We start from the raw sequence: 25,408 nt of genomic DNA, 5'->3' as shown, positions 1-25,408 counted from the left end.
TGTAGGTTAAGTGGGCAGTTTTCCTGCTCTTTTTAAATGACTTACAATTACTTTTGGTCCTGGCCAAGCCTATAGCACCTAGAATAGGCCTGGTTTTGTCCTGGTTTTGACCTGGTCTAAATGAAGGGACGTACATGTCATGGCTGATGGGGACTGATGAAGAGGGTCCACCATGGGTCCACCGCAGCGCAATCTCTGGTCAAGTTTGATAGTGGCAAATGACAAGAAACAGGAAATTGGCCAGTTTGAATGTGAACTTTATGAAAATATTATTCATATTTTTCACAATTTATAGTCATAACTTAGATTTTGTTTTAATTCAAATTAATTTTGTTGCGGAATTTGTGCTTGTGGAGAAAATTAATAATCATATGATTTACTTTTTTAGACACATAGACACATGTTTTTCATGTCTTTTACTGGAACCAAAGTTGTGCACGCAGTTATCACAAGGGTTCGCGTTTTTGCTTTTATTTTGAAAGTAGTAGCAGGATGTTTGTGCCAAACCCTGTGCGCACTTGACGTGAACAATCTCGCGCTCCCAAATGACTTAAAGGGCTGATGTGGCCGCAACGCTCTGAACGAGCTGCCACCCGCATACCACACGGACACTGTGCCTGCACTTTCACCAGCCCAGCGTATCATGCTTTGACAATAAGTAAGATGCCATATTAGAGGACAATCACATCTTTAAAACACAAGAAACGCAAGAGGATGCTATTTTTTTTAATGTCCAAATCTATGGAATAAAGCCAGGTAAGCCATCCTTATCAATACACATGGTGTATTCACGTGTAACGGTATAATAATATAGAGGTTCGCAGTCACCTTTGCTTTCAGTTGCTTTTCTGCAAAGAATGTGTGTTTATGAGCCGATGGGGCGATGGGTCCCGTTATAGTCAGGGGCAAGAAAGGGAAACATTCCAAAGTGACAAACGCAGACTCTTGTTCTTCCCAACAATCATTTTGTAATTACTTATGTATGCACTGCACAGCTGTCGAATGGTGTTCTGGTGCCACCGTCCTCCATCCCGTATTCTCATCCTCATCGTGGACGGAATGGAGGGATCGTTGACAGAGTTCCTGAGAACCAGAAGCTGAATGTCTTGTGATATGTTGAAGCTTGTTCTATTCAGCCCCAATTATGTTGGCAGTCCTCCATTCTCTCTGACGTGGGCCAGATGTTTGTATTAACATCACAATACTCAGAAAGTGCCCAGACAGAGAGCCACAAAAACAAAAAACTCCAGAAATATGCAGATGGTTCCTCCCCTAAAAAGAAGGGGGAAACTGAGGAGTGCACGGTTATTGCAGTGAGTTAAATGATGGCCAGTGTCGCAATCATTATTCTGTATATTAATTGCTGGCTTAACCATTCATTTCATAGTCCACTGTATCTTTAGACAGTCTGCATCATGCAGTAAAATAGTTGACCAAACCCAATAAAAAAAATATCCAAGTGTATTAAGTATTTAGCAAGACTGGGCTGATATAAAAAGAGTTATATCTGTGTTAATATTCATAGTCTTTATAAGTGCATATGTTTTTGTGTGATTAAAGAGCTGGTGATGTTTCCTGCTCATACCTAAGTGTTGCTGCTGTACAGGAGGAGTGGGCTGATGTGGGGGCGGCTGAACCAGAGGACACATCAGAAGGTTCGACTTGAATACTGTGAATCAGACTGCTTTTAGTGTTAGGCATGTGGGAGCGCTGGCAGACAAGGTCAGCACATCAAACGGATCATTTCAGAAGTGCACCAAGAATGCAAATGTATTTCTTCGATTATGCAACATGCTCTTGGAAAAAAAAAATCCAATGGAGAGGAATAAACACATGAAATAAAAATACTCAAAAAGAGGAACATGAGTTCATATGCAGCATGCTTATCGCATGATGTCTTTCCTGAGCCAGGAAAGTCCTTTCCTTCCTCCTAAAAAGTTTCTTTTCAAGTGTTCTGACTCACAACTTTGGCTTTTCTGGGAGAGAATTCATTCTACTCCATTTTCAGTCCATCTCACACTGCTCAGTGTCTTCACAAGTTTTCATGACTCAGAAGTCAGTCAGTGATAGAGGCTGATGGATTTAACAGTGCTGGGAAGGTGGAGGTTTTTTCACTTGCTTTGTTCTTTCTCATTGGGCAGACCGGGTTAAGGGAGCATTTGTCTGAACACAGCTTTGTGAAGAGGCCTTTTGTGAATCTCCATTGTGTGGCTGCTGCTGCTGCCACGGTAACACACTGGCAGCAGAACTAATGCAGCAGTCAGATGTGACAAACGTCTAGAAAAGACTTGATTTTAAACCCAATTGGCTGGGGATGTTTTGTAAGTTGTTATTTCCTCTTACCTGTGAAATCTGAGTCATGCTCGTGGGTAGAACATACACCCCCAACCAGCTATTTCCAAGGCCTTACTTCTCTGTACAAGGAATACTACAGTTCTGTTAGAAACGTTTTCAGATTTTCTTAACACCTTTGCTCAATCTGTGAATCTGTCTTTGCCAAGTCTAAACCAGCAGAACAGTAGACACAGAATATGTGTTTAATATCAGACATAGAAGCTCTTTTTGCTGCTTGTTGATTTAGCAGCGGGTAGTTATGTGTTCATACCAACTACATGGACTGTAGTGAACATATTTGACAAGTGGGAGGGTGTGTCTTGTTGATAAAAGAGGAAACTGTGCTCTGGGACTTCTATAGCAGAAGGTGCTCTGGTGGGACCTAAACGTGTAATCAGGTCGGTGTCAAATTTAGGTTATACTAGTTCTAGTATCCGTCTAAGTTCAGTGCCCACCCCTGGCTCTCTTTTTTTGTTGAGCCCAGCTGTTTGGACATTGGATGAGCTGACAGTAAGTTTAGTCTTTTATGCAGGATTAAAGGGGAATGCATGGGATAGCACTGGCTAGCTGTCAAACATCTCTGACTCATCCACAATGTGCCAACTTGTCATTTCCTATTCTCGTTTCCCCTCACTGATAATGTCTTGTTTTGGTCTGCTTCCTTTGCGCAGGATAACATTTTTAACCCAAGTGATCAATCCAATGTTGTATCTTTAAAGCATATGTCCTAATTACATATCCTGAAAAGTTATCTCAGAAATGAGCTTCCTCTAAACCTGACATAATTTTGTATTTCCTGTGTAGATTTTTCAGCCATAATGTCGGACAAATCGGATTGCAAAAATAAATGGGCAGCGGTGCGAGGTCGCCTGGGGTCATCCCAGGACTCCGACACTACACAGGAAGCCAACCTGGAGAGCGCCGATCCGGAGCTGTGCATCCGGCTGCTGCAGGTGCCCACTGTGGTCAACTACTCCGGACTGAAGAGGCGTCTGGAGGGCAGTGACCAGACATGGATGGTGCAGTTTTTGGAGCTGAGCGGGCTGGACCTCCTGCTGGAAGCCTTGGACCGCCTGTCGGGACGAGGCTGCTCCAGGATCGCAGACGCCCTGCTGCAGCTCACCTGTGTCAACTGTGTCCGTGCGGTCATGAACTCCTCTGCAGGGATACACTTCATTATCGAGAACGAAGGCTACATCCGCAAGCTCTCCCAAGGTGAATCTCACAGCGCTCTACTAGGAAATGATGTTTACTTTTTATTACAGTAACAGATTATACACAAGTAAACAATTACAAACCAATTAGACAGTTTGATTTTCCTCTGGTCTTAATGTGTGAACAACATCGCAAAATGATTAGGAATGGAAAGCCCAAATTTTACAGATCCCAAGTTGTTAATTTTGCACTTTTGAATCATTAGTTTTCCAAAAGCTTATTCTTAACACTAAATTCAAACATACCCCTTTGATTTTGACGAGTTAGATATAGGAGAAGGGTTATTGGGTCAATTTTTCAATTAGTTGATTAGACTAAAAAGACAAGAATAATTTATTGTCACGGGTATGGTGAGGACTCAAAGGCAGCACAGGCAGACGGAATATCAGTCGGTAATGACCTTTATTATCACAGCAGTTTTAACAGTTTATACAGTGGCAGGGTGTAAAGTCTTGGCTCGTGGTGATCTTCTGCGAGATCCGATCTCGAGTGAGTCTAGAGTCGCTGACTGACTGCAAAGCCAGCCACGGTTGGATTACCTGGCTGGCTGACAAGTTCAGTGGTGAGCGGTTTAGCCACAAAGCCAAGCAAGTGTCTAACCAGGAGGGAACAGGCGAAACTCATGGTTGAAGACAGAAGGCTGAGGTAATATCCAGGGCAGAGACGAGGCAGGCAGGTCAGGGACAGATGAGGTCGGCAACAGGGAATAAGTCTGGGGAAAAACACTGAAAAGTCAGGCATGACACGAGAACAATCTAGCACTGAAGATGTAGGGACAGGTAGATCCATGGTGTCGGGAGTGGCCTGATGAGGAGGCGTGGCTAACACGTAGAGCAGAGCAGAGACAGGTGTAGGGAGTGGCCTGATGAAGAGGTGTGGCCAACAGGTATAGCGGAGCAGAGACGGGTGTAGGGAGTGGCCTGATGAAGAGGTGTGGCCAACAGGTAGAGCGGAGCAGAGACGGGTGTAGGGAGTGGCCTGATGAGGAGGCGTGGCCAACAGGTAGAGCGGAGCAGAGACGGGTGTAGGGAGTGGCCTGATGAGGAGGCGTGGCCAACAGGTAGAGCGGAGCAGAGACGGGTGTACGGAGTGGCCTGATGAGGAGGCGTGGCCAACAGGTAGAGCGGAGCAGAGACGGGTGTAGGGAGGGGCCTGATGAGGAGGCGTGGCCAACAGGTAGAGCGGAGCAGAGACGGGTGTAGGGAGTGGCCTGATGAGGAGGCGTGGCCAACAGGTAGAGCGGAGCAGAGACGGGTGTAGGGAGTGGCCTGATGAGGAGGCGTGGCTAACAGGTAGAGCGGAGCAGAGACGGGTGTAGGGAGTGGCCTGATGAAGAGGTGTGGCCAACAGGTAGAGCGGAGCAGAGACGGGTGTAGGGAGTGGCCTGATGAGGAGGCGTGGCCAACAGGTAGAGCGGAGCAGAGACGGGTGTAGGGAGTGGCCTGATGAGGAGGCGTGGCCAACAGGTAGAGCGGAGCAGAGACGGGTGTACGGAGTAGCCTGATGAGGAGGCGTGGCCAACAGGTAGAGCGGAGCAGAGACGGGTGTAGGGAGTGGCCTGATGAGGAGGCGTGGCTAACAGGTAGAGCGGAGCAGAGACGGGTGTAGGGAGTGGCCTGATGAGGAGGCGTGGCCAACAGGTAGAGCGGAGCAGAGACGGGTGTACGGAGTGGCCTGATGAGGAGGCGTGGCCAACAGGTAGAGCGGAGCAGAGACGGGTGTAGGGAGTGGCCTGATGAGGAGGCGTGGCCAACAGGTAGAGCGGAGCAGAGACGGGTGTAGGGAGTGGCCTGATGAGGAGGCGTGGCTAACAGGTAGAGCGGAGCAGAGACGGGTGTAGGGAGTGGCCTGATGAGGAGGCGTGGCTAACAGGTAGAGCGAAGCAGAGACGGGTGTAGGGAGTGGCCTGATGAGGAGGCGTGGCTAACAGGTAGAGCGGAGCAGAGATGGGTGTAGGGAGTGGCCTGATGAGGAGGCGTGGCTAACAGGTAGAGCGGAGCAGAGACGGGTGTAGGGAGTGGCCTGATGAGGAGGCGTGGCCAACAGGTAGAGCGGAGCAGAGACGGGTGTACGGAGTGGCCTGATGAGGAGGCGTGGCCAACAGGTAGAGCGGAGCAGAGACGGGTGTAGGGAGTGGCCTGATGAGGAGGCGTGGCTAACAGGTAGAGCGGAGCAGAGATGGGTGTAGGGAGTGGCCTGATGAGGAGGCGTGGCCAACAGGTAGAGCGGAGCAGAGACGGGTGTAGGGAGTGGCCTGATGAGGAGGCGTGGCTGACTGGCACAGTGTAACGATACTAGCAGACAGGAGATGAGCAGACTGACAATTTATGAACACATTTTCAACCAAATAAACTGAAACATGGTGTCTGAAGTCTTTTACATATTTACAAATAAATGGTATTATTAATTAAAATGATCATGATGATTCTGTTTAATCGTTGCAGGCCTACTTTTTATAAAATATTGGTTAAAAGGCAAATTCTTGACATCCTGAAATTATATACCACCATAACATCATAGTTTGTTGTTCAACTCTTCAAAACACACCTTTTAATCTATATTTCTGGTCCATATCAATACTTCTGTGGGGGCAATGTCCAACTGGAAATGATTAAAAGGCAAAAAACACTCTTTGAGTCTGGGAAGAGGGAGACTGATTACATTTGAACCACAGTAAAACTACTGACTGAATCATGGACTTACACTAACTTAAAGTATATATTTTTATGACGCTCTGTAGCTTTGGATACTTCAAACACTATGGTGAAGAAGCAAGTGTTTGAATTGCTGGCCGCTCTCAGCATGTTTTCCTCAGATGGACATCGCCTTGCCTTGGATTCCCTCGACCACTACAAGGTAAGTGTCCAATTCTTTTCTTCACGTTTCCTTCTACAATGCCATCTAGTGGTGAACAATATGCACCAACACTTACTGCTTTACTTTATTCTACAGGGTGTAAAGATGCAACAGTACAGGTTCAGTGTGATCATGAATGAGTTGCAAGGCACAGATAATGTCCCCTACATGGTGACTCTGCTCAGCGTGATCAATGCTATCATCTTTGGCAGCGATGACCTCAGGCAGCGAGACAGAATGCGAAAGGAATTTATTGGTACGTTTCCATTTTACTTCATATTACTGCCCAGTTCACATAATAGAATGTCTGTTTTTTTATGATGGTATAAATGCAGAAAGAGCAAGCAAAGGGGAGGTCGGCTTTTAGCGCCCACTGTAATACAAACTTCTCTGTTACTAGGGCTGCCCATGTATGTGTTCAATGGCCCCATTTTTACTTTGATAAAATACACAATTATAAGTCTTTATGTACAACCGATTGTTATGGAGCACCAAGGGTGATTTACCACTCTATTGTTTTATTTGTTTGTCATGTAAAATGCCTTGTCTATATGTTTTAAGAGGCTGACCACTTTCCCATTTATTTCCCATAGGCGTTCCAAAAATACAATATATTAAGTGTCCTCAATAGCTAAAATTGTATTTAAAATCTTTTTTTAGTTTCTAAAACTATAAAATGCTAAGTTATTCAAACATTTAGCAAAATTTTAAGTTTTATAGGAAGTTTACTTTCAGAACCACAACAAAGTTCAAAATGGGCAGCACTGTTGAGCGCCTTTTCATGCTATTACCTTTTGAGAGATTATCCTTTATGTGTTGGACAAAAAAAACGAACGCTGCCAAACCTGTAGCTGCTTAGTTTGAGATCAAATTAGTATCAAGCGTGTGAAAAAAGACCTCCAGACCTAACCCTTTACCATTGGTTAATTTGTCTGATTGGCCACGCCTCTTTTTTTGATTGCTCAACTGCATCACCATTCACTTTCCAAAATCCTATCTGCCTCTGTGAATGATCCCCAATTCTAAGATAACAAAGATTTTGTTGAGACTTGCTGAGTGCTGATTCACTGTTTTACTGTTCTTTATAGGCCTTCAACTACTTGATATTCTCCCCAAATTAAGGTGAGCATTTCCTTTTAATGCCTGAACTCAAACATTTCTTTTGGGTGTGAAATCGTTTGAAAGCCTGTCATTATTTCAAACTGTTTTTTTGTAGGCAACTTCCATTAATTGTTGTATTTAGTGCAAAAGGTTAGCTTGTTTGTGTCTGCAGATGACATTTAGAGAAGTTTAACTGTGTCCATGCCGTGTTGCACAGGGAGCAGGAGGATGAGGATTTGATGATTCAATGTGAAGCGTTTGAAGAGGCTATGGCTGAAGATGAGGAAGAGATGCTGCGACTCTATGGTGGCATTGACATGAGCAACCACCTGGAGGTTTTCACCACACTTTTCAACAAAGTAAGAGCTGCAAAGCATGAAATATACAATCAAGTGGTGCCATATTTTAATTTAAATTATTTTTTGACTTGCCCTCACAGGTGAGCAGTTCTCCGGCCTCTCTTCAGCTCTTGTCTATTCTACAAGCCTTGTTGCTGCTTGGACCAGAGCGCACAGATATATGGGTCACAGTGGAAGCCATCATCAACCGAGCCCTCCTTGTGGCACAAGACTGTAAGATAACATTCACCTCATGTAAACCTGGTCTAAAGGCCAGCACATGATCCACTCAGAGAGATACTATGATGATTCAGCAAGCACTTAAAACAAAGGTTGACAGAAGTTTGTCGCTAACATGAAACCAATTCATTACAATATGAAAACTTTATCAATACTAAAACAAATGATAAGATAATGATCATTTTCTCAATTTCTCTACAGCTGAGGCAAAGATGCTACAGTTATCAAGCGTTTCATTTTTAATTTGTTTGTTCTCATCCTGGCACAAAACAACACAAAACACAGTTTGTTTATCTGCGGCGCAAACAGAACGAGCCACACAGACTATTCTATAAATGGTCATTTGACTAGTAGATGCAGGCAAGAATAAAGGTGCAGTGAGAATGATGCGCAAGTGGAAAAGGCCAATCAGTGTTAAGATAAACAATATGAATAGAGGAATGGTAAACGTGTGAACATGGACCAAACTTACTGGACCAACTCCAAGTGAGCTCTGGGCCCCTCCCCAGAGTGCCCAAATGTGTGTGAAAATGACCTAACATTCCTAACATGACTGATGTGTGTTTGCCTGTAGCTCAGATGGGCTCCGGTGAGAAGATCATGCAGCGGCTGATGTTCTCCAAAAGGAAGAGCTACCAGGGACAGCACGAGTTGGATGGACTTCTGGGCAAAGTTGACAGAGCGGTACAAACAGACGGTCAGAATGTCAACGGCAAGACAGACAAAATCCAAATCTCTCCTCAGAAACCACTATGTGCCTCTCCTCCTCCTCCACCACCGCCACCGCCTCCTCCCCCTCCTCCTCCACCACTGCCAGGCCCAGGACTGTTTGGAGCTCCCCCGCCTCCACCACCACCTCCTCTGCCTCCATGTGCTCCAGGGTTGCCTCTACCTGGTATGGCCCCACCACCACCTCCGCCTCTACCTGGAATGGGCCCCCCACCTCCCCCTCCCTTACCAGGCATGGGCCCCCCACCTCCCCCTCCCTTACCAGGCATGGGCCCCCCGCCTCCCCCTCCTCTCGGCATGGACATGACAGTGGCCCAGAGCGATCAGAGCCTTGGCCGCAGTGCCTCTCTCCGGACGCACCGGTGCCCCACCCTGAGAATGAAGAAGCTCAACTGGCAGAAACTGAGGACTGTTACTGGTAATTCTCTCGCATTATTCAGTCAAAATAGTGTGGCCAAAAAAGTATCAACAAAATTAACGCACTATATAAAAAAAAACCCCTTTCATGTAAGGTAAACCATATTTTTAAATTCTGCTACATATTTAATTACTGCAAAATTACAAATTGCAAAATTCAAAACAATTGACCGATCACAATTTTACTATTTCTTCTGTTCTAAGCCAGCCAGTAGTAATTTCATTACATTTTCAAAAACTATGTCTGATTTGAGCTTCTGAACAGAACTAATGTAGCAGGTTAGCGGGAGAAAATCTTATCAGATTGGCAGTTTTGTCTTTAGTTTGCAGTTATAGAGTGAATATGTAGTATTGTGCACAGAAACTAGATGGGGGGGGATTTAGGCGGGGCTTACCCACCCTACCATGCTCTAGGAAAATGAGACTTAACTCAAAATAACTCGCTTCCTGTTTTGTGCTTTCTGTTGAGTTAAGTTGAGGCTCACATGATCTTGACAGATATTTTTTTCCCTTCCTATCTCCCTCCTCCTCACACAGACGGTCACTCCATGTGGGCGTCGGTTCAGAAGGACCCTCCTCCCCATCAGCCTGACTACAGCAGTATCGAGCAGCTGTTCTGTCTCCCGGTGACTGAGCCCAAAGACAAGGGGGCAGCTGCTCCTGTCAAGAAGGAGCCTAAGGAGGTGTGCTTGGACAACACTTACTGGCAAAATGTTGGAAAGTTACCTTTGACCTCAAATCTGCATCTTTCTATTTTTTCCTCCAGATTACCTTTATCGATCCCAAGAAAAACTTGAATCTAAACATATTCCTGAGGCAGTTCAAGTGGTGAGGAATTTAAGAAAGTCGCCTTTTTCTACAATTTTTCTGCAGCGTTTTTAACAAAATCACACATTTTTCACTGCAGCTCAAACGATGACTTTGTTGCCATGATTCAGAATGGCGATCGTACCAAATTTGACGTTGAGGTGCTAAAACAGCTCTTGAAACTGCTGCCTGAAAAGCATGAGGTTTGTACTTCATACAGCTGTACTGTACACATGAATGGACATTTTCTAACAGCCTTCTCGCTCTGTTTTATGCTCTATTAATAAAGATTGAGAATTTGAAGTCCTTCCAAGGGGACAAGGACAAGCTTGCCAATGTGGACCGCTTCTACACCGCCCTCCTGACAGTGTCGTGGTAACTTCCTCAGCAATACTTGTAAAGTTTCGGTAGTTTTCAGTCTTAGGCTTTGAGTTTGATTTCTCTCAATCCCCTTGACACTACTGGGGGGATTTCATCTTCTGTCACTTTGTCCTGGCAGTTATCATCTGAGGATTGAGTGCATGCTGTTGTGTGAGGAGACGGCATCAGTGCTGGACATACTCAGGCCTAAAGTCAAACTGGTGGAGGAGGCTTGCCATGGTAACAATGCATATTTTCTTTAGGAAGCACGTTTGCCACATTTAGAAGACATAACTACATCCTCAATAATGGTGGTGACTTTACTTGGGCCTTACCAATTCCAGTTCTTGTCTGATCTCAGAAGCTAAGCGGGGACTAGCCTAGTAGTAGTACTTGGATGAGAGAGCGCTGGGTGCCACAGTGGACCGCTCCATGCAAACTGTTGTCGTGACATTAGGCAAGTGAATGGTGATGGCGTTTATTGGCAGCCTAGTTCCGTGAGTCTACCCCCGGGCAGCTGTGGCTACAATCCTAGCTTAACACCATCAAGTGTGACGTAATAATGCGGCAAATTGTAAATGTCTGCAAAAGCGCTATATAAGGCTAATTTATTATTACCGGTATTTGTTACTACTCGTGTCTCACCATCACAAGGTTAACGTTATTTTCATGGCCCAAATTTGATGCAGTTTTCCATGTCAAACACAAAAAAGATGACATTTTCACTTGCTCCTGAATATTTTTCCATTTTTTTTCTAGAGCTCTGCTGATGCACAATGTTTGACCTGCTTTTCTGTGATTAATTCATGAATATTGATCTCCATCTTCCAGATCTCCAAAAAAGCACACTCTTGCCAATCTTCTGCAGGCTCATTCTTGACGTTGGCAATTTTCTCAACTATGTAAGACCTCCATTTTTATTCTCATCTATGTTTTACTTTGGTTGAAATATGAAGCACTTGCATTTTTAATGATATGTCTTCTTCCAGGGAAGTCACACGGGGAACGCAGAAGGCTTTAAGATCAGCTCCCTGCTCAAGCTCACAGAGACCAAGGCAAACAAGAGTCGCATAACGCTGCTCCACCACATCCTGGAGGTACCCACATGATGCCTCATGTATACACTGTATGTTTTTCCATGTCGTCCATCTCTTAAATTGTCCATTGTGTTTTTGTGAAGGAGGCAGAGGCAAACCACCCCGAGCTGCTGGCACTGCCCGATGACACTGTAATCTGTGAAAAAGCAGCGGGGTAAAATGTTTGACATCTATAGTTTAATTTTGATTGATTACGTGCTGAGTAGGAGGAATTGCAAATATCCTTTCCTCGCAGAATCAACCTCGAGTCACTTCAGAATGAAGCAAATGGCTTATTGAAGCGACTGACTGTTTCTGCTAAGAAAGTGTCCAATTCTGAAGAGGAAGTGAAGGCGCAATATACAAGCGTTCTGGAAGTGAGTCTGCTTTTGTATGAATTTATGTATTACATTGTGCAAATTCAAATAATTTCAAGTTTACAAACAAAAATGTACAAAATAATTTCTAGTACAGTTGGAAATCCTCACCACAAATCCTAGCTAATGAAACATATTTATCCTAGTATTTTTCCTTCTGAACTGTGCATACATGTGCATATTGATTGTGTTCAGCACCACATACCAAATACCTTTTACTCTGGGTTATTTTCAGAAAAATCGGGAGGCTTGTCAAGCTCTGACTGAAAAGTTCTCGGAGTTGGAGAAGAAGAGGAGTGAGTTGGCAGTGTACCTGTGTGAAGATGCCAATCAGCTGTCACTGGAGGACCTCTTTGGAACCATCAAAACTTTCCGAGAACTTTTTATCCGAGCCATAAAGGTCTGTCTCATGAGCATGCACGGATTCTGATGGTGTATTTGGCTCTTCTCCAAATATTTGTGTGGTGTGACAGCCGTGCATCTGCTGTGCAAATGAAGGGTGTCATTTATACTGTGCAAAACTGTTAAAATATCTCTTTCATGTCACACAGTCACAAGTCCATTCGCACATTATGTACTTGACAATTACTGTCACTCCTTTTGTTCATCAGGAAAACAAATCGAGGAAGGAGCAGGCAGCTAAGGCGGAGAAGAGAAAGAAGCAGCTGGCGGAGGAGGAATCAAAGAGGCAAAAGGGAGAGAATGGAAAGATAAGTGAGCGACCTTTTTATAGTGTTCTAGACATAATAACTGCAGATCAACTCAAGAGCACACATTTACAAACCGGTATTGATTGTGTTTTCAGTCAAGAGGAGCGTTGTGCCTGAGGACGATGGCTGCATCATTGACCATCTGCTGGCTGATATCAGGAAAGGTTTCAGCCTTAGAAAGACCAGGCCCAGGTGCGATTCGGAAACCCTCCCTTCTAATGAAATGCGTAGGGAAACCTGCCCGCCTGGTAAGGACAAGAGACCGCAGCATCCCCTGCTGCCTGCCACTGCAGTCCTCATACTTCTGCCACACATCTGCTGCCACTGTGTATCCTGGCTTCACTGTGACTTAAAGGGACACTACCTGAAACGTTTTCTTACTTTTAAGAAAACCGATTGTATTGAATTTGATCCGTAAAAACATTCTCAGTTTGAGTTAAAACTGCATTGACACATTTGGTGCCAAGTTTTAGCTTATCAATACATGTATTTAATTAAAGCACAAGTAAGCAACATATAATATTTTGACATTTGTTGTGGTCTAACAATAATCATGATTTGACTGAAAAAAAATTAAAGGATAAAGATTGGGAAAGTTGGTTGGACAAATTTGTTGGTAGTGTACCTTTTTTAAAATCACGCTTTTTCAAGAGTTGCATTGCTTAGCTGCTTCTGTTTCCAATATACTGTATAATTTTAAACTCCCTGATTTCCATGCCCTCCTCCTCAGACCCAATTGTGAAGCCTGCAGACAAAGAAAGCGCAGAACAAGCCGCAATTCCCGCTCAACCCTCGCCGCAAGCACCGGCCTGCACAAGCGAAGTGAACGGTATCTGCAGTCCGTCAGAAGAGACTCCGCCTCCTCCGCCAGCCGAGCAGAGTGCAGCACCCACGCCAGCCCCAGAAAGCGCCACAGCCACAACAACTCCAACAACCCTCTCAGAATCTACAGCACCCTCGATACCCCCACCAACCGAAACAACTGCACCTTTGGAGAATCCAGAGGCAGCAGAAGTGGCACCCCGAGACGTAACTCCAGCGGACCGCAGCTTGTCCTTCCCGACGACGAATGGGTTCACATCGACATCGACTGACTCAAGCGCCCTTAGCCCCTCCTCACTCGCGGATGCTGACCTGCTAGAGGCTGTTTTGGATGGAGGTTCAGATTTGGTAACAGAGAAGTTGGAAGAAACTAAAATTGAGGAAAGTCCGATTACCGAAATGGTCCAAAATGATCAAAGCAATATTAACAATGGTGAAGCTAGTGAGGATGTAAAAAGCCATTCACAAGAGACTCGAGAAGGGAGGGAGCAGGGAGGTAAAGACGTATCTAAACCTTGTGGTCAGATTGCTGCCAAATCAGCTCCAAAAAGCAATGAGACTGAAGTTATCCAGGCGTTTGATGTCCCTGATGGAATAGAGCTGGTTGAAGATGTGCCTGCTGCATCAGAATCTATTAAGCCTGAACCAAAGAGAAAGAGCTTCTTTAAACGCAACAAAAAGAGTAAACAAGGTAATATATCTATTCACTTGAATAAAGATCAAAATTGCATGACTAGTGTTGCCATGTTTCTCACATCTCTCTTTTTATTGCATTTTACATTTTGTATTCTGCTGTTTTTAAATATTTACTATAGTGCTGCATGATTGTTTCTTATTTATTAATGGTTGAAACGGTGTGTTTGAATTTTCTGCTTTTTATTTGACTTTCTAAAAACAAGGTAACAGTGGGAAAGGACACGCTAAGCATAAAAAAGGCTGTATTTTGATGTGAGGTAGGTCAAACTGATAAAGATGGCAGTGACGTCATCCTAATAAAATCACTAATGACGACGCAATCATCTGCATATGGTGTAAATGGGATTTGGATTTCATGTGTCTGTGTCCAGCTTTTAACATTCAGTGGGAATTGATCTAATTGTGTGTCTAACACCTGATCTCAAAACGGCCTCTTTCACTTTGTGAAATCATGAAGTCATAAAAGCTTTTATAATTGTTGTCTTTCTTTCTCCATATTTCTTTGTCCATTCTTGAATCAAACATTGAAGCTGTGGAAGCTACTAACCATGTGTGCTCCCTGTGAACTGCTTTTGTTCAAAATGGTTGTGGAAATGTGTTGTGGATGCATTAAAGTGGCACTAAAACAGTCTAAAACGTGTATATTTGTGCTACGTAGCCTTCTAATCTTTGGTGTCGTAACTTGTGAAATTCTTACACTTTACTTTCTATTGATTTGAGTCTGTCTTTCCCCAGGTGACTCCAGAAGAAGTAAGGCCAGAAGTAAAAGAAAATGTTAATGACATTTAAAGGACAAGGTGAATTTAAAGCTTGAAGACAAAGTTGGGACTCTTCGTTTGACACTTGAATCGCCACCGCACTATAAAAATGTCACTTTATGTACATTGCTTACATGTTACATGTATATGGGTGGTTAAGCACTGTTAAGGGAGACAAAATATGCTTTGTTTTGTATTGTTGTAATATGCAAGTGTTCTATTTTGCTAAAAGCTTTACATTTGAGGCCAATGAAGTGTTAGCTACAGTATGTAATTTTACTCACCTAAAGAGTGCTTCTTAACTGTTTTAATTTGTTATCTTATTATGAATTCTAATATTTAAACTATATTATGTCACTTTTAATGTTGGATGTATTTTAATAAAAAATGAATGTGATTCAGTTGGTCTATACACATTATTTCATACAGATGGCGCTAAAGGGGTCATTTCAAAAATAGTTTTATGAAAATAATGATATAGCCTAAGTAATGAAATAAAATGATGTACTAGAATAGCTGTATTAAATGAGTTGATAAGTGAGTGTCCACAGCTCAGGGACATCTGTGCACAGACGCGCTGCGCCGTGCGCCTGGCTCTGACATCACAGCCTCTGAAGTTACAGATATGGCACTGCCAGACTGCAGCAGTTTAGTCTTCAGCCTTCCAGAGACGGACGTAGACTCGAGCCACCGTCGACATGTCCCACAGCTGGTCGGCCAAGGATCACAAAAACGCCAACGCACCGACCACCGCGGGACAGAAGCGCGCGCGTAATGACGGGGGGAACAAAGTCACGGTAGTGCTCGGTGCGCAATGGGGAGACGAGGGCAAAGGAAAGGTGGTCGACCTTCTGGCCACGGAGGCTGATATGGTCTGCAGATGTCAGGTATTGTTTGGATATGCTGTGATACTGTACTGTACTGTACTGTACTTTACTGTACTGTACTGTACTTTACTGTACTGTCAGTAATAGACAGGTTGAGTACCATTTGCAGCGCGCATGAACGCAACAGGTGGTCAGCTGCAGAACACAGTGACAGTGAAAGAACAGTCTATATTCATGGGTTACAAGTAATGGCAGTATAGTATAGTTAATTGGATAGTTTGGTGCTAACTGGGTTGTTTGTTAACTTTAAGTAGAAATACAATTTTACACAATATGAACGGAATGTTATAGCGTTTTAATCATCATGGTTTATATTCTAAGCTCAGTGTTTTCCAAGACCCTTCAATAATTCAGAGCAATGCATCTTATCTTATAATAAAGTAGCCTAAAGCAATAATAATGGAGACATAATTAGATTTTTGTTATAGAAAGGGTTTTGCATTCAGGATACGATCCAGTGAAATCAAAATCAGCCAGCAGTCCCTGTGTTGCACTTTCTCCACCGACAGGAGTGCACCCAGACTTCTGGAGGGGAGGGATCCCCACCCACCAGGGCTAGAGAGAGGTCACATTCTCAGGGTGGCGTGTTATGTGAGAAGGCCAAGTCTTAGCCAGGGGCACAGAGCGGAGGAGACACCAATGTCCCAGCCAAATCTGTTAAAATAGGTGCAGAATAAACCCAGAGCATGTCACCAACTGAAAACATGGCCATCTACTGTAAACGGCTTTGATTTTTAGGGTGGCAACAATGCAGGGCACACAGTGGTGGTGGAAGGCAAAGAATATGACTTCCACCTGCTCCCCAGTGGAATCATCAACCCGAAAAGCACATCCCTTATCGGTAAACACTATTTGTAAAAATGGTGTGTGTGTTGAACCATAAAAAACCTGCTTGTTCTCTACAGGTAATGGTGTTGTCATACATCTTCCCGGCCTGTTTGAGGAGTGCGAAAAAAATGAGAAGAAAGGTATGTCTTGAATAATGCAATAAAAGCTCAAATCTAATCTAAAACACATTTTCCTCTTTATGAAACTAGGACTGAGAGGCTGGGAGAAGAGGCTGATAGTCTCTGACAGGGCACATATTGGTACAAGCACAATGCCTTCACATTTGTTGTTTTGTTTTTATTTAAAGAAATATGAGTTCTTTATGAATGTATTTGCACAGTGTTCGACTTCCACCAGGTTGTTGATGGTCTCCAGGAAACTGAGCGACAAGCACAAGATGGGAAGAAGTAAGGGTTGTGTCTTCAAGAATAATTCAAAGATATTTTGTATTTGTATTTGTAATTAATTGTATTATAAAAACAGTATTGGGACAACCAAGAAGGGTATTGGGCCTGCATACTCCAGCAAAGCCTCTCGAACTGGACTGCGCGTTTGTGACCTTCTGGGTGACTATAAGGACTTCTCTACCAAGTATGGCTTTTTGGTACCTAAAATATGTATCTATCTGATTTTGTTAATAAAATGATTATTTTCATTTATTTTAGATTCAAGAATCTTGTCCACCAGTATCAGAACATGTACCCGTCCTTGGAGGTTGACGTGGAGGACCAACTAAAAAAGCTTAAGGTGCTTATTGCCATGTGACTGCGTCTAATAATGGCTCTCATTATAGTAATACTTAAATTGCATTTGCAGGAACATGCAGAAAGATTGCGGCCAATGGTTAGAGATGGGGTCTATTACATGTATGAAGCACTTCATGGATCCCCAAAGAAAATTTTGGTTGAAGGGGCCAATGCCGCTCTCCTTGATATTGACTTTGGTAATAAAGTGAACATATGTAAACTAATTGAATTTATAATATGATCAGCTATCAGCAATTTTATTAATTAATATTTTCCGTCTTTAGGCACATATCCTTTTGTGACATCGTCAAACTGCACTGTGGGTGGGGCCTGCACCGGACTGGGCATCCCTCCTCTTAATATTGGTGATGTGTTTGGCGTTGCAAAGGCTTACACAACTAGAGTAGGAATTGGAGCCTTTCCAACAGAGCAACTAAACGTAAGAGCTTCACGTTACATTTGTGAACTGCTCATAGCGCACTATATGTATGTTCTCGTGTGAGCAAGTGTGTAAAGTATGTAAGTGTCCGATGCAGAGCTGAAAGGTTGTTTCTCATCGTGTTGCTGGACATGGGCAGCAGGACGGGCAGACAGAGAGAGGGGGCATGTCTTCTGGCGAGTGCAGCTGTCAGATTTTGCGAGAGACTGTGCCTCTTTACTTCTTATGCCTGTCACATGTTTACTGGGTTAAATTTAGGGCCAGAGTCCTGCTTCAAGTTATATTTACTGTGTCCAAAACTGACCAAACGGACAAAGGTCACCATGATATCCTTTGACCCTGTGTAGACTTTCTGTATATCAGAATCAGAATCAGAAAAGGAAAAGAAAACAGAATTCACAAACATAGGAACTTGCTTTGGTGATTCGGTCCAACATAAAACAATGAACAATAATAAAGCAACATATATACAATCAAAAAGGGCATGCTTTAAAGAGAAACAATTTAAATCTACAATAGGATAAAAATAGGCTTACTATGTACACAAAATGTACAGTTACAGGTTGTACAGTAGACTTAACCATTTCAGCGAGGGCTTCTTCTCTTGTGTCACAGGAAACAGGTGAGCTTCTGCAGACAAGGGGTCATGAAGTGGGCGTGACCACAGGACGGAAACGTCGATGTGGCTGGTTGGATCTTGTTATTGTCCGATATGCTCACATGATCAATGGCTTCACTGCGTAAGTGAATCTTATACAATTTTAAAAAAACATTTCACACAGTTATTAATGTGTGTGATCTGTCTTCAAAGTATAAGTGTACACATGCTTTATGTAGACTTTTTTCTTCTTCACAGCATCGCCATGACAAAACTTGACATTTTAGATGTGCTTGATGAAATCAAAGTTGGTGTTGCCTACAAAGTTAATGGGAAAAGAATTCCCCACTTCCCTGGTACTGAAATTTAAAAAATATATATAATCATTTATGGTTTTGAGACATTTTAATAAGACTATTACCTCTTTTATAGCCAATATGGATGTATTGCAAAAAGTGGAAGTTGAATATGAAACTTTCCCTGGATGGAAGACTGATACATCTGCAGCCAGAAAGTGGAGTGACCTCCCCGCCAAGGCACAGAACTACATCCGCTTCATCGAGAATCATATTGGAGTCCCAAGTATGTTTTACATAATAACTAGATAAATGTGTGACATTATATAGTTCCTGGGGACTTCATTGTGACATGTTATTCTGTTTTCAGTCAAATGGGTTGGCGTTGGGAAGTCCAGAGAGTGCATGATCCAGATGTTCTAAAAGACGTCAGGAAAACTTCACCAAACACAATAAAATCTGATGTGGAAAACATTTCAAGTTATTTTAAGTCTGAATCAATTAATCTCTTTATACGTCAAAATATGTCAAAACTGAATGTTTAGGCAGAAACATATTCAGTAGTGCAGTGCAAGAAAATATATAATATTCTCTTTGAGCTTTTTCTGTGTCCCGCCTCAAATGTCACGTGGTTTTCGCATCAATCCCAGATTGGATGGAGCTGATCACGTGGTAATAAAATACGCTTCTGATTGGCTCACTGCTGTTGTCTCTTTCCCGCACCAAACCTCCATCACACGAGTTCACTGCTGCGCCATAGGAGCTTTGGATTGTTTGGGCCAAAATGCCAAAACGAGCTTATCCTTTTCCTGAAAGCTTTTCCTCACAATATAAGATTCATGTTGGAAAAAATGAGCTATGTCAAAACGGAGTCTTGGGAAACGAGTACAGGCAAGAAATCTACGGTAAGCCCACGTGTAGCACATTAGCTCTTCTAGCTTCTGTATCTTTAGCTCCGTGTGTTTCTAGCTCTGCCCGCCTCCAACCCATGTTGTAGCACTGTAGCTCTTTTCTTATTTACGTAGCTGAGTTTTTGCTTAACTACGCGTAATGTGATTTAGTTAATTATTAATTACTTAATATCGTGTTTTTAATTCACCGGATAATGTGCATTATTCGTGTTGTCAACAATCGCCTGAACAGATGCGTTGGGTTTTGTCATTAAATGCATGGAGACAGAAAGTTGTTTTGTTTTACTTATTGTCGTTTTACCCCCAGATAAAACGAAGAACCTGCTTTTTAACGGGGCCAAGGTTGTGATGGGCAAAATATGGACTGGAGACGATAAGGGCACAAGCCAAAAACCTTTTGACCCAGAGGACTGTGCCAGCAGCCAGTCCTTACTGAAGGGACAGACTCTCATTGGACAAGACGGCAAACTAACCAAGGCAACATGTGCCAGAAGTGAGTGAGCACGTGAAAACATGCCATTTTAAGCCATCTAGTTTTTTAACATTTGCTTTGACCTTCTTGTAGCACACACTACTCTTAAAGATGAGGCACTAAAATGTGTTAAAATGCCAGCGCATGGGCCGCATCTGTTTATTGATATGGGCGTAGTCTTTTAACTGACTCATACATGGGATGTTTTAAACTATATCTTCAGATTCTCGTCCTGTAACTGTTGCAAATAAATTACCATTTCAGATTTTATCCCAACAATACAACAACAAAGGCAAACTCGAAAATAATTTCCAAGTGCTGCCCAGTGGTTGAGGCGGCAGCACATATGCCAGGTCATTTCTCACGCTGCTGTCCTGTCTAGTAAAGCCTTCGTGCCAAAAAAATATTATTTTAATAATAATCAGTAAGATTCTCATAGCGCCTAAGCTGAGCCCCCGATTGGGACTTAATCTTCATTTATTCAAATATGAAAAGATAAATAATATGGATTCTGCCTGGACTTTTTTCCTAAATGTTATATTTAGTCAAATTGGCTTCAGCTGTTAAGGATTGTCAAAAACGCAACAAATTCCCAAACTAGTGTTAATCAGACCATTCCTCCAGACACCAGCTTTACTCTGAAAAAAACATTTTTTCTTTTTTCAAAAGAAAATTAAAAACGAATTTACCGTTGCAGTTTGTGACCTTGTATTAAAGTAAATCTGGCATCAGAGGCCAAAACTATCGTGTCTCTGCTTCACAAAGAGTCCAAACATTTGTCCTCAAAGTTTCAGGAACAGCTTCAGTTTGATTTGAGGCGAAATGAGCCCCAAGTTTACTGTGTTAAAATGGTAGCTTATCCGTTCACTTTTCTCACTTGGTGGTGGTAGCTACAGTTGCCCTGAAACTAATTTGGCACTTAAGGCCACCACAAATCTTACCTGCACACCAGTGACACCACATCCTCACCAGGAAATGGCTGGAGTGCATCTTTGCACATGGACTGTACGAGCAGGCTAGAATGAGAAACCAACTATCAATTGACAGTTACTAGACAACCTCATAAACTGTCATGACCTGATCTAACTCTTCTTGAAAACTTGGTTTACAATGTAATGACTGCAAACTGGCTTTATATAATTATGATCTCTATCAAAATGACCAAAGAATTGGGACATGACTGGGAGTACCGGTAGTTTTCTGAGAGAACTAATCCACTAGATGGCAGCAAAGTGTCTGCTATAATCTGATTAGCTCCCAGTGTTTGGGCTAGATCCTTATGTTTACGTCTGTGTTTAGGTCCCTCCAGTGGGATGACAAGCTGCTGTGTGTGTCTAAAGAGCCTGGGCATACAAACGCCATGTTCCCAGTGTGAGCGAGCAGCCTGCTCCTCCTGCACCAGGCAGTGCTCCTGCTGCTCCAGCTCCTGCTGCTCTGTTTGCACTTCCATAGAGTAAGTGTTTTTGACTTTTACTTAAATCAAGCCTTTCATTTAAATACAAATTATTACACAAAATTCTGAAACATGCCTGACTTTTCAGTTACAGTGGCAGATATGATGAAGTTATATGCTGTGGCTGCTCGACGTGAGGAAAAGCAAAAGAAAATGCCCCGATACTTGAACATATGTAGTGTAATGAGATATAATTATGACTTTTTATACCCTCGCCACTCTTGTATGTAATGCAAATGCTATTGTGTGTATGTATATATTTCCTGTGCATTTTATCAAATCAAATAAATTCATATGTCTTACAATAATACAGTATTTTTTTTTGCTTTTCCATATCAACCTATAGCCAAAGAGTCAGCAGAATAATTTATGATCTTATGACATGGCATAACAAAGCACCAAAATGTCAACTTTTCTTTAGATATGAAACCTCACTACTACAACTAGACAAATAGCATGCAGCTTCTCTTTCTTCAGGTACATGATGGATAAATGATGTTCAAATCGAGCTAGAAACGGAGTGTTTTTGCATGTCTTGACTTTGCCAGCAGAGGGCAGCATACACTAGAACGTAGCCCTTAGGTGACTTCCTTGTTCTCGAACCCACTTTTCTGGATTAAAAGATTTTGAGTAAATGTGGAAACTGCTCCTAAGTCACAAAGTTATTCTGCCTGCATAACGAGAACAGTTTGAACCCTTTCTTTACTGTAGTAAGAACAGTGTGGCCTTTGCATGATAACAGTTTAACCTTGATTATTCTGCTATTGAATTTATTAAAACGGCCCCCAGAGGTTTTACACGATTGGACCTCGACAGTAAAAGGGCTACAATCACCCCACTGCTGGGTAACCTTGATGCAGTCATCACTTTCTGTTGGCTGTGGTTCCTCAAATGGGCACACAGGGTATTGTATATGTATTGTTGGGTCTTGGTACATGCATGGATTGTGGATTTTACAATATTTTAGATGAAAACACTTCTTGAGCGTTACCCAAACATGCCTATGGACAGTCTTGTTCCATCCTTACTCAGGAGCATCGGTGTGGTCCAGTCTTCAGGGAGGCTGCAGTTGGTGTCCGAGGGTACACTGCTTGAGTTCTGGCTCAGTGAACAGACAGCGTCAAGTTGTCTGCAAAATGTTTGATAGCAACTTGAAATGGTGCATATCGTAGAAAGGAAGACCGACCCTATTGCAGAAGTTTTCACACCTTTTTTAAAAGTTTCACATCTTTTCTTTTCTGAAATAAGCTCACTGTTTTGTGCTCATCCCAAGCAAAGACAAGTATTTTACCATATAATGAAGATAAAACACTAAACTATGTAACAGAAAAACATTCCTAATATTTTGGCCATGGCAACAATTTTTGACAGTGACAAATTGATCTGGCACTGCCACATAGTAAGTTGTAAACAATAGAATTCAAGCCATCCATAGCAATTGCCCTGTCCACAAGTCCTACTCCCATCTTAATGCTAATGCTGTCATTTAAGAAAGTTAAAAAATAATGAACTATCAAGTTAAAAGGCCAGGGCAGCTCTTCACAGCTAGCTCCTTCCTCTGCTCACTTAACTGTGTAAAGATGTGTTTATCTGTGTATCTTCAAAACAGGAGGTTGCAGCTGTTGTTGTTTTCAGCACATCTCCACTTGAGACACCCAGAGGAGAGACAGAGGGGTCACGCTACGCCTTTTTCCACAGCTCCTCTCCTCCTGTAACATGTATATCCCTGGATGTGTGTGTGAGAGAAGAAAGGGGAAGAAGAAAAGCAACGAGAGGCCACACCATCACCCACTGAGCCCCAGACAGCACCAACTGCAGTGGGCCAGCGGGGGCACATGGCTTTGTCTTTGGCCCATTCTTTTGGGGACCAGCTGTGGTCTGAGTGTGCCGTGTGAGAGTCGGGCCCAATGATGCTGCTACTATAAATATGCGTCAACGAGTGAGTAAGTGACAGCTGTACAGTGGACCAAGGACACACTGTCTTGGCACTATCAGGGCGAGCCACTCCAAAAAAGGCAAGCCTTGTGTGTGGCCATGAGTATTTATCACATGTGGGGACCAACACCTTTACACACTCACTTCATGGGAACCAGCCTCCTTTTTGGGGACAGAAATCAGTTCCCCTCCATGATGGAAATCCTTTAGAATTGGATCTACAACATCATAATAATATAAGGAGTAAGAGGATTAATGTTAGGCATGTAGTGACAAAGGTTAGATATTAAAGGAAATTAATTTAAGTCATTGTAATGTCAGCTTAGGATGGAAATATTGTGTGACAGAGTGCGAGAGACCACTAGTTGATATGTGCACACAGCAATCAATATTGTGTGATCCACCTACAAAATAAAAGCAATATTTGATTATCTTTTACCAAAATAAAGCTGGAAGCAACACTCGGGAAAGGTTTCCTATAGAGACTTAAATATTAAACTATAACGATTTGCTTAGCTTTTATGTGGGGGCAACTTTTTTCTGACTGGGTTGCATGCGTGGGCGTCTCTAGCTTATTAACCAAACTGTCTTTCCTGAAAGTCAAAAGGAAGTAAGTGGATGTTAAGTGTATGCGCGGCTGTTCATGTGAAGAGAGCCAAAACAACCTGTGCATGTGTGTTCTCTGTACACAAGTGTGCGCATGTGTTTCCTCTGCCCTTTTCAAGTGTGACCACCTGTCTTTTGTTAAGAAATAAATAAATAAACACGGGCCACACACCAGCTGTCCCTGGCAGTCCTCTCCACCCCACCCAACAATGCGCCTCCCCGCAGAGGTCAAGGGCTCCCACCGCTGGCCTTGTTCTTGAGGTGCTCGGACAGTCTCAACTTTCCCCGTCCTTACCTCTCAACTTCTCTGCAAGTACCAACACACACACACACACACACAGAGGAATGTTTTATTACACCATCGAGTTACTCTGCACACATCCAGACTCGTCACCCTGCAGCTATAAGCCCTATCACATGGCCTCACTCTTTCCCTTCGTCCCATGTAAGAAATGCACCGGGATCCAAATTGGGGGCAGATGTGAAATGTTGCCGCTATTGTGCTGTGAAACTGCTGCTGCTTCGGTGTGGATGGGCCCTTATTGCGTTGAATGATCTTGGGAGGACATTGTTGTCTTTATGTTGCAGCAGACTGGCCCGAGCAGCGCCGCCGTGTCGTCTGTTTGTGCATAAAAGTACGTGCCGGGGAGCAGGGGCCCAGACAATGGCCTGGCTTGAGCTACTACCCACGCACACAATGGAGAGAGGCAGGGATGAGGCTGAGGTTTTGGGGGCCATGCCTATTTTTTTTTTTTTTTTTGTTTTTGAAGGGGGTTAGTTAGACTTTTTGGGGGGGCAGGGGTAGTTAGGGATGTGTGGCCCTCTCTATGGCGTTCCCAGAAGAAGGGGTGAACTGGGGTATTGTAGGGGGGAGGGTGGTGGGAACCTGAGAACATCCCCATTGGGCTCACGTCGCAGAGCAGCTGGATTGCTTTCATGTTGCAAGGCGGGGAAATAATTAAAACTTCTCTCTATTGTAAATGTCCAGTGAATTGGCATTAACACCCCCACAATTAGACACACATATTTGGGGCGAGTGTTTATCAGTAAACAATAGTGAATGAAGGAAATACAAACATTTGAGGGTAGTTGGATGGAATAAGACGCGGTTTATCTCTGTGTTGGTTGTTGATAACAGGCCTGGGACAATGGGGGGCCATCCTTGGAATTGCCCCGTCCTTGAGTTGATGTTTTTCGTGGGACAGGGCCTGTAAAACCTGAAGTATTATCCCATTGTGTTGTCTGTGTACACACTGCAGTGCTGCCCACACATGTCGTCTGGAGCACTGGAGTTGATGTGTCTAAGAAGATTTTTTATCATAAACTTCGGAGTAACTTTTGTCTAGCTATTATGTAAGAAATTGATTTGCATTGCTGAAGAAATAACACAGACGATGTACA

The 25,408-nt window shown here is 43.2% G+C and overlaps 4 protein-coding genes across 4 annotated transcripts; all 4 read left to right on the top strand.

The window, feature by feature from the left end:
* Positions 1 to 525: 525 nt before the first annotated feature.
* Positions 526 to 7,531, top strand: inf2 (inverted formin 2). Its single transcript, XM_072457193.1, has 5 exons — positions 526 to 756; positions 3,139 to 3,549; positions 6,290 to 6,405; positions 6,502 to 6,661; positions 7,494 to 7,531. Exons 2-5 carry the CDS (start codon positions 3,153 to 3,155, stop codon positions 7,529 to 7,531), a joined length of 711 nt encoding a protein of 236 aa, XP_072313294.1. The 5' UTR covers positions 526 to 756; positions 3,139 to 3,152.
* Positions 7,532 to 12,256: 4,725 nt separating this feature from the next.
* LOC140370171 (uncharacterized) lies at positions 12,257 to 15,237 on the top strand. The gene is made up of 5 exons (XM_072457192.1): positions 12,257 to 12,564; positions 12,656 to 12,808; positions 13,291 to 14,073; positions 14,276 to 14,335; positions 14,814 to 15,237. The coding sequence occupies exons 1-4, from the start codon at positions 12,423 to 12,425 to the stop codon at positions 14,332 to 14,334; spliced, it is 1,137 nt and encodes a 378-aa protein (XP_072313293.1). The 5' UTR covers positions 12,257 to 12,422; the 3' UTR covers position 14,335; positions 14,814 to 15,237.
* Positions 15,238 to 15,470: 233 nt separating this feature from the next.
* Positions 15,471 to 19,110, top strand: adss1 (adenylosuccinate synthase 1). The gene is made up of 13 exons (XM_072457510.1): positions 15,471 to 15,723; positions 16,462 to 16,564; positions 16,629 to 16,691; positions 16,761 to 16,811; positions 16,892 to 16,958; positions 17,035 to 17,142; positions 17,217 to 17,298; positions 17,368 to 17,494; positions 17,582 to 17,736; positions 18,352 to 18,476; positions 18,593 to 18,690; positions 18,767 to 18,916; positions 19,001 to 19,110. The coding sequence occupies exons 1-13, from the start codon at positions 15,535 to 15,537 to the stop codon at positions 19,051 to 19,053; spliced, it is 1,371 nt and encodes a 456-aa protein (XP_072313611.1). The 5' UTR covers positions 15,471 to 15,534; the 3' UTR covers positions 19,054 to 19,110.
* A 216-nt stretch (positions 19,111 to 19,326) lies between these two features.
* On the top strand, positions 19,327 to 21,689 carry siva1 (SIVA1, apoptosis-inducing factor). The gene is made up of 4 exons (XM_072457511.1): positions 19,327 to 19,535; positions 19,849 to 20,034; positions 21,313 to 21,466; positions 21,555 to 21,689. The coding sequence occupies exons 1-4, from the start codon at positions 19,415 to 19,417 to the stop codon at positions 21,601 to 21,603; spliced, it is 510 nt and encodes a 169-aa protein (XP_072313612.1). The 5' UTR covers positions 19,327 to 19,414; the 3' UTR covers positions 21,604 to 21,689.
* The last annotated feature ends 3,719 nt before the right edge of the window (positions 21,690 to 25,408 follow it).

This window comes from Eucyclogobius newberryi, unplaced genomic scaffold (assembly GCF_026437365.1).
Source record: "Eucyclogobius newberryi isolate DKJ021-1_F unplaced genomic scaffold, fEucNew1.0.hap1 SCAF_21, whole genome shotgun sequence".
Classification (NCBI taxonomy): domain Eukaryota; kingdom Metazoa; phylum Chordata; class Actinopteri; order Gobiiformes; family Gobiidae; genus Eucyclogobius; species Eucyclogobius newberryi.
This window is presented reverse-complemented; position numbering and strand designations above follow the sequence as displayed.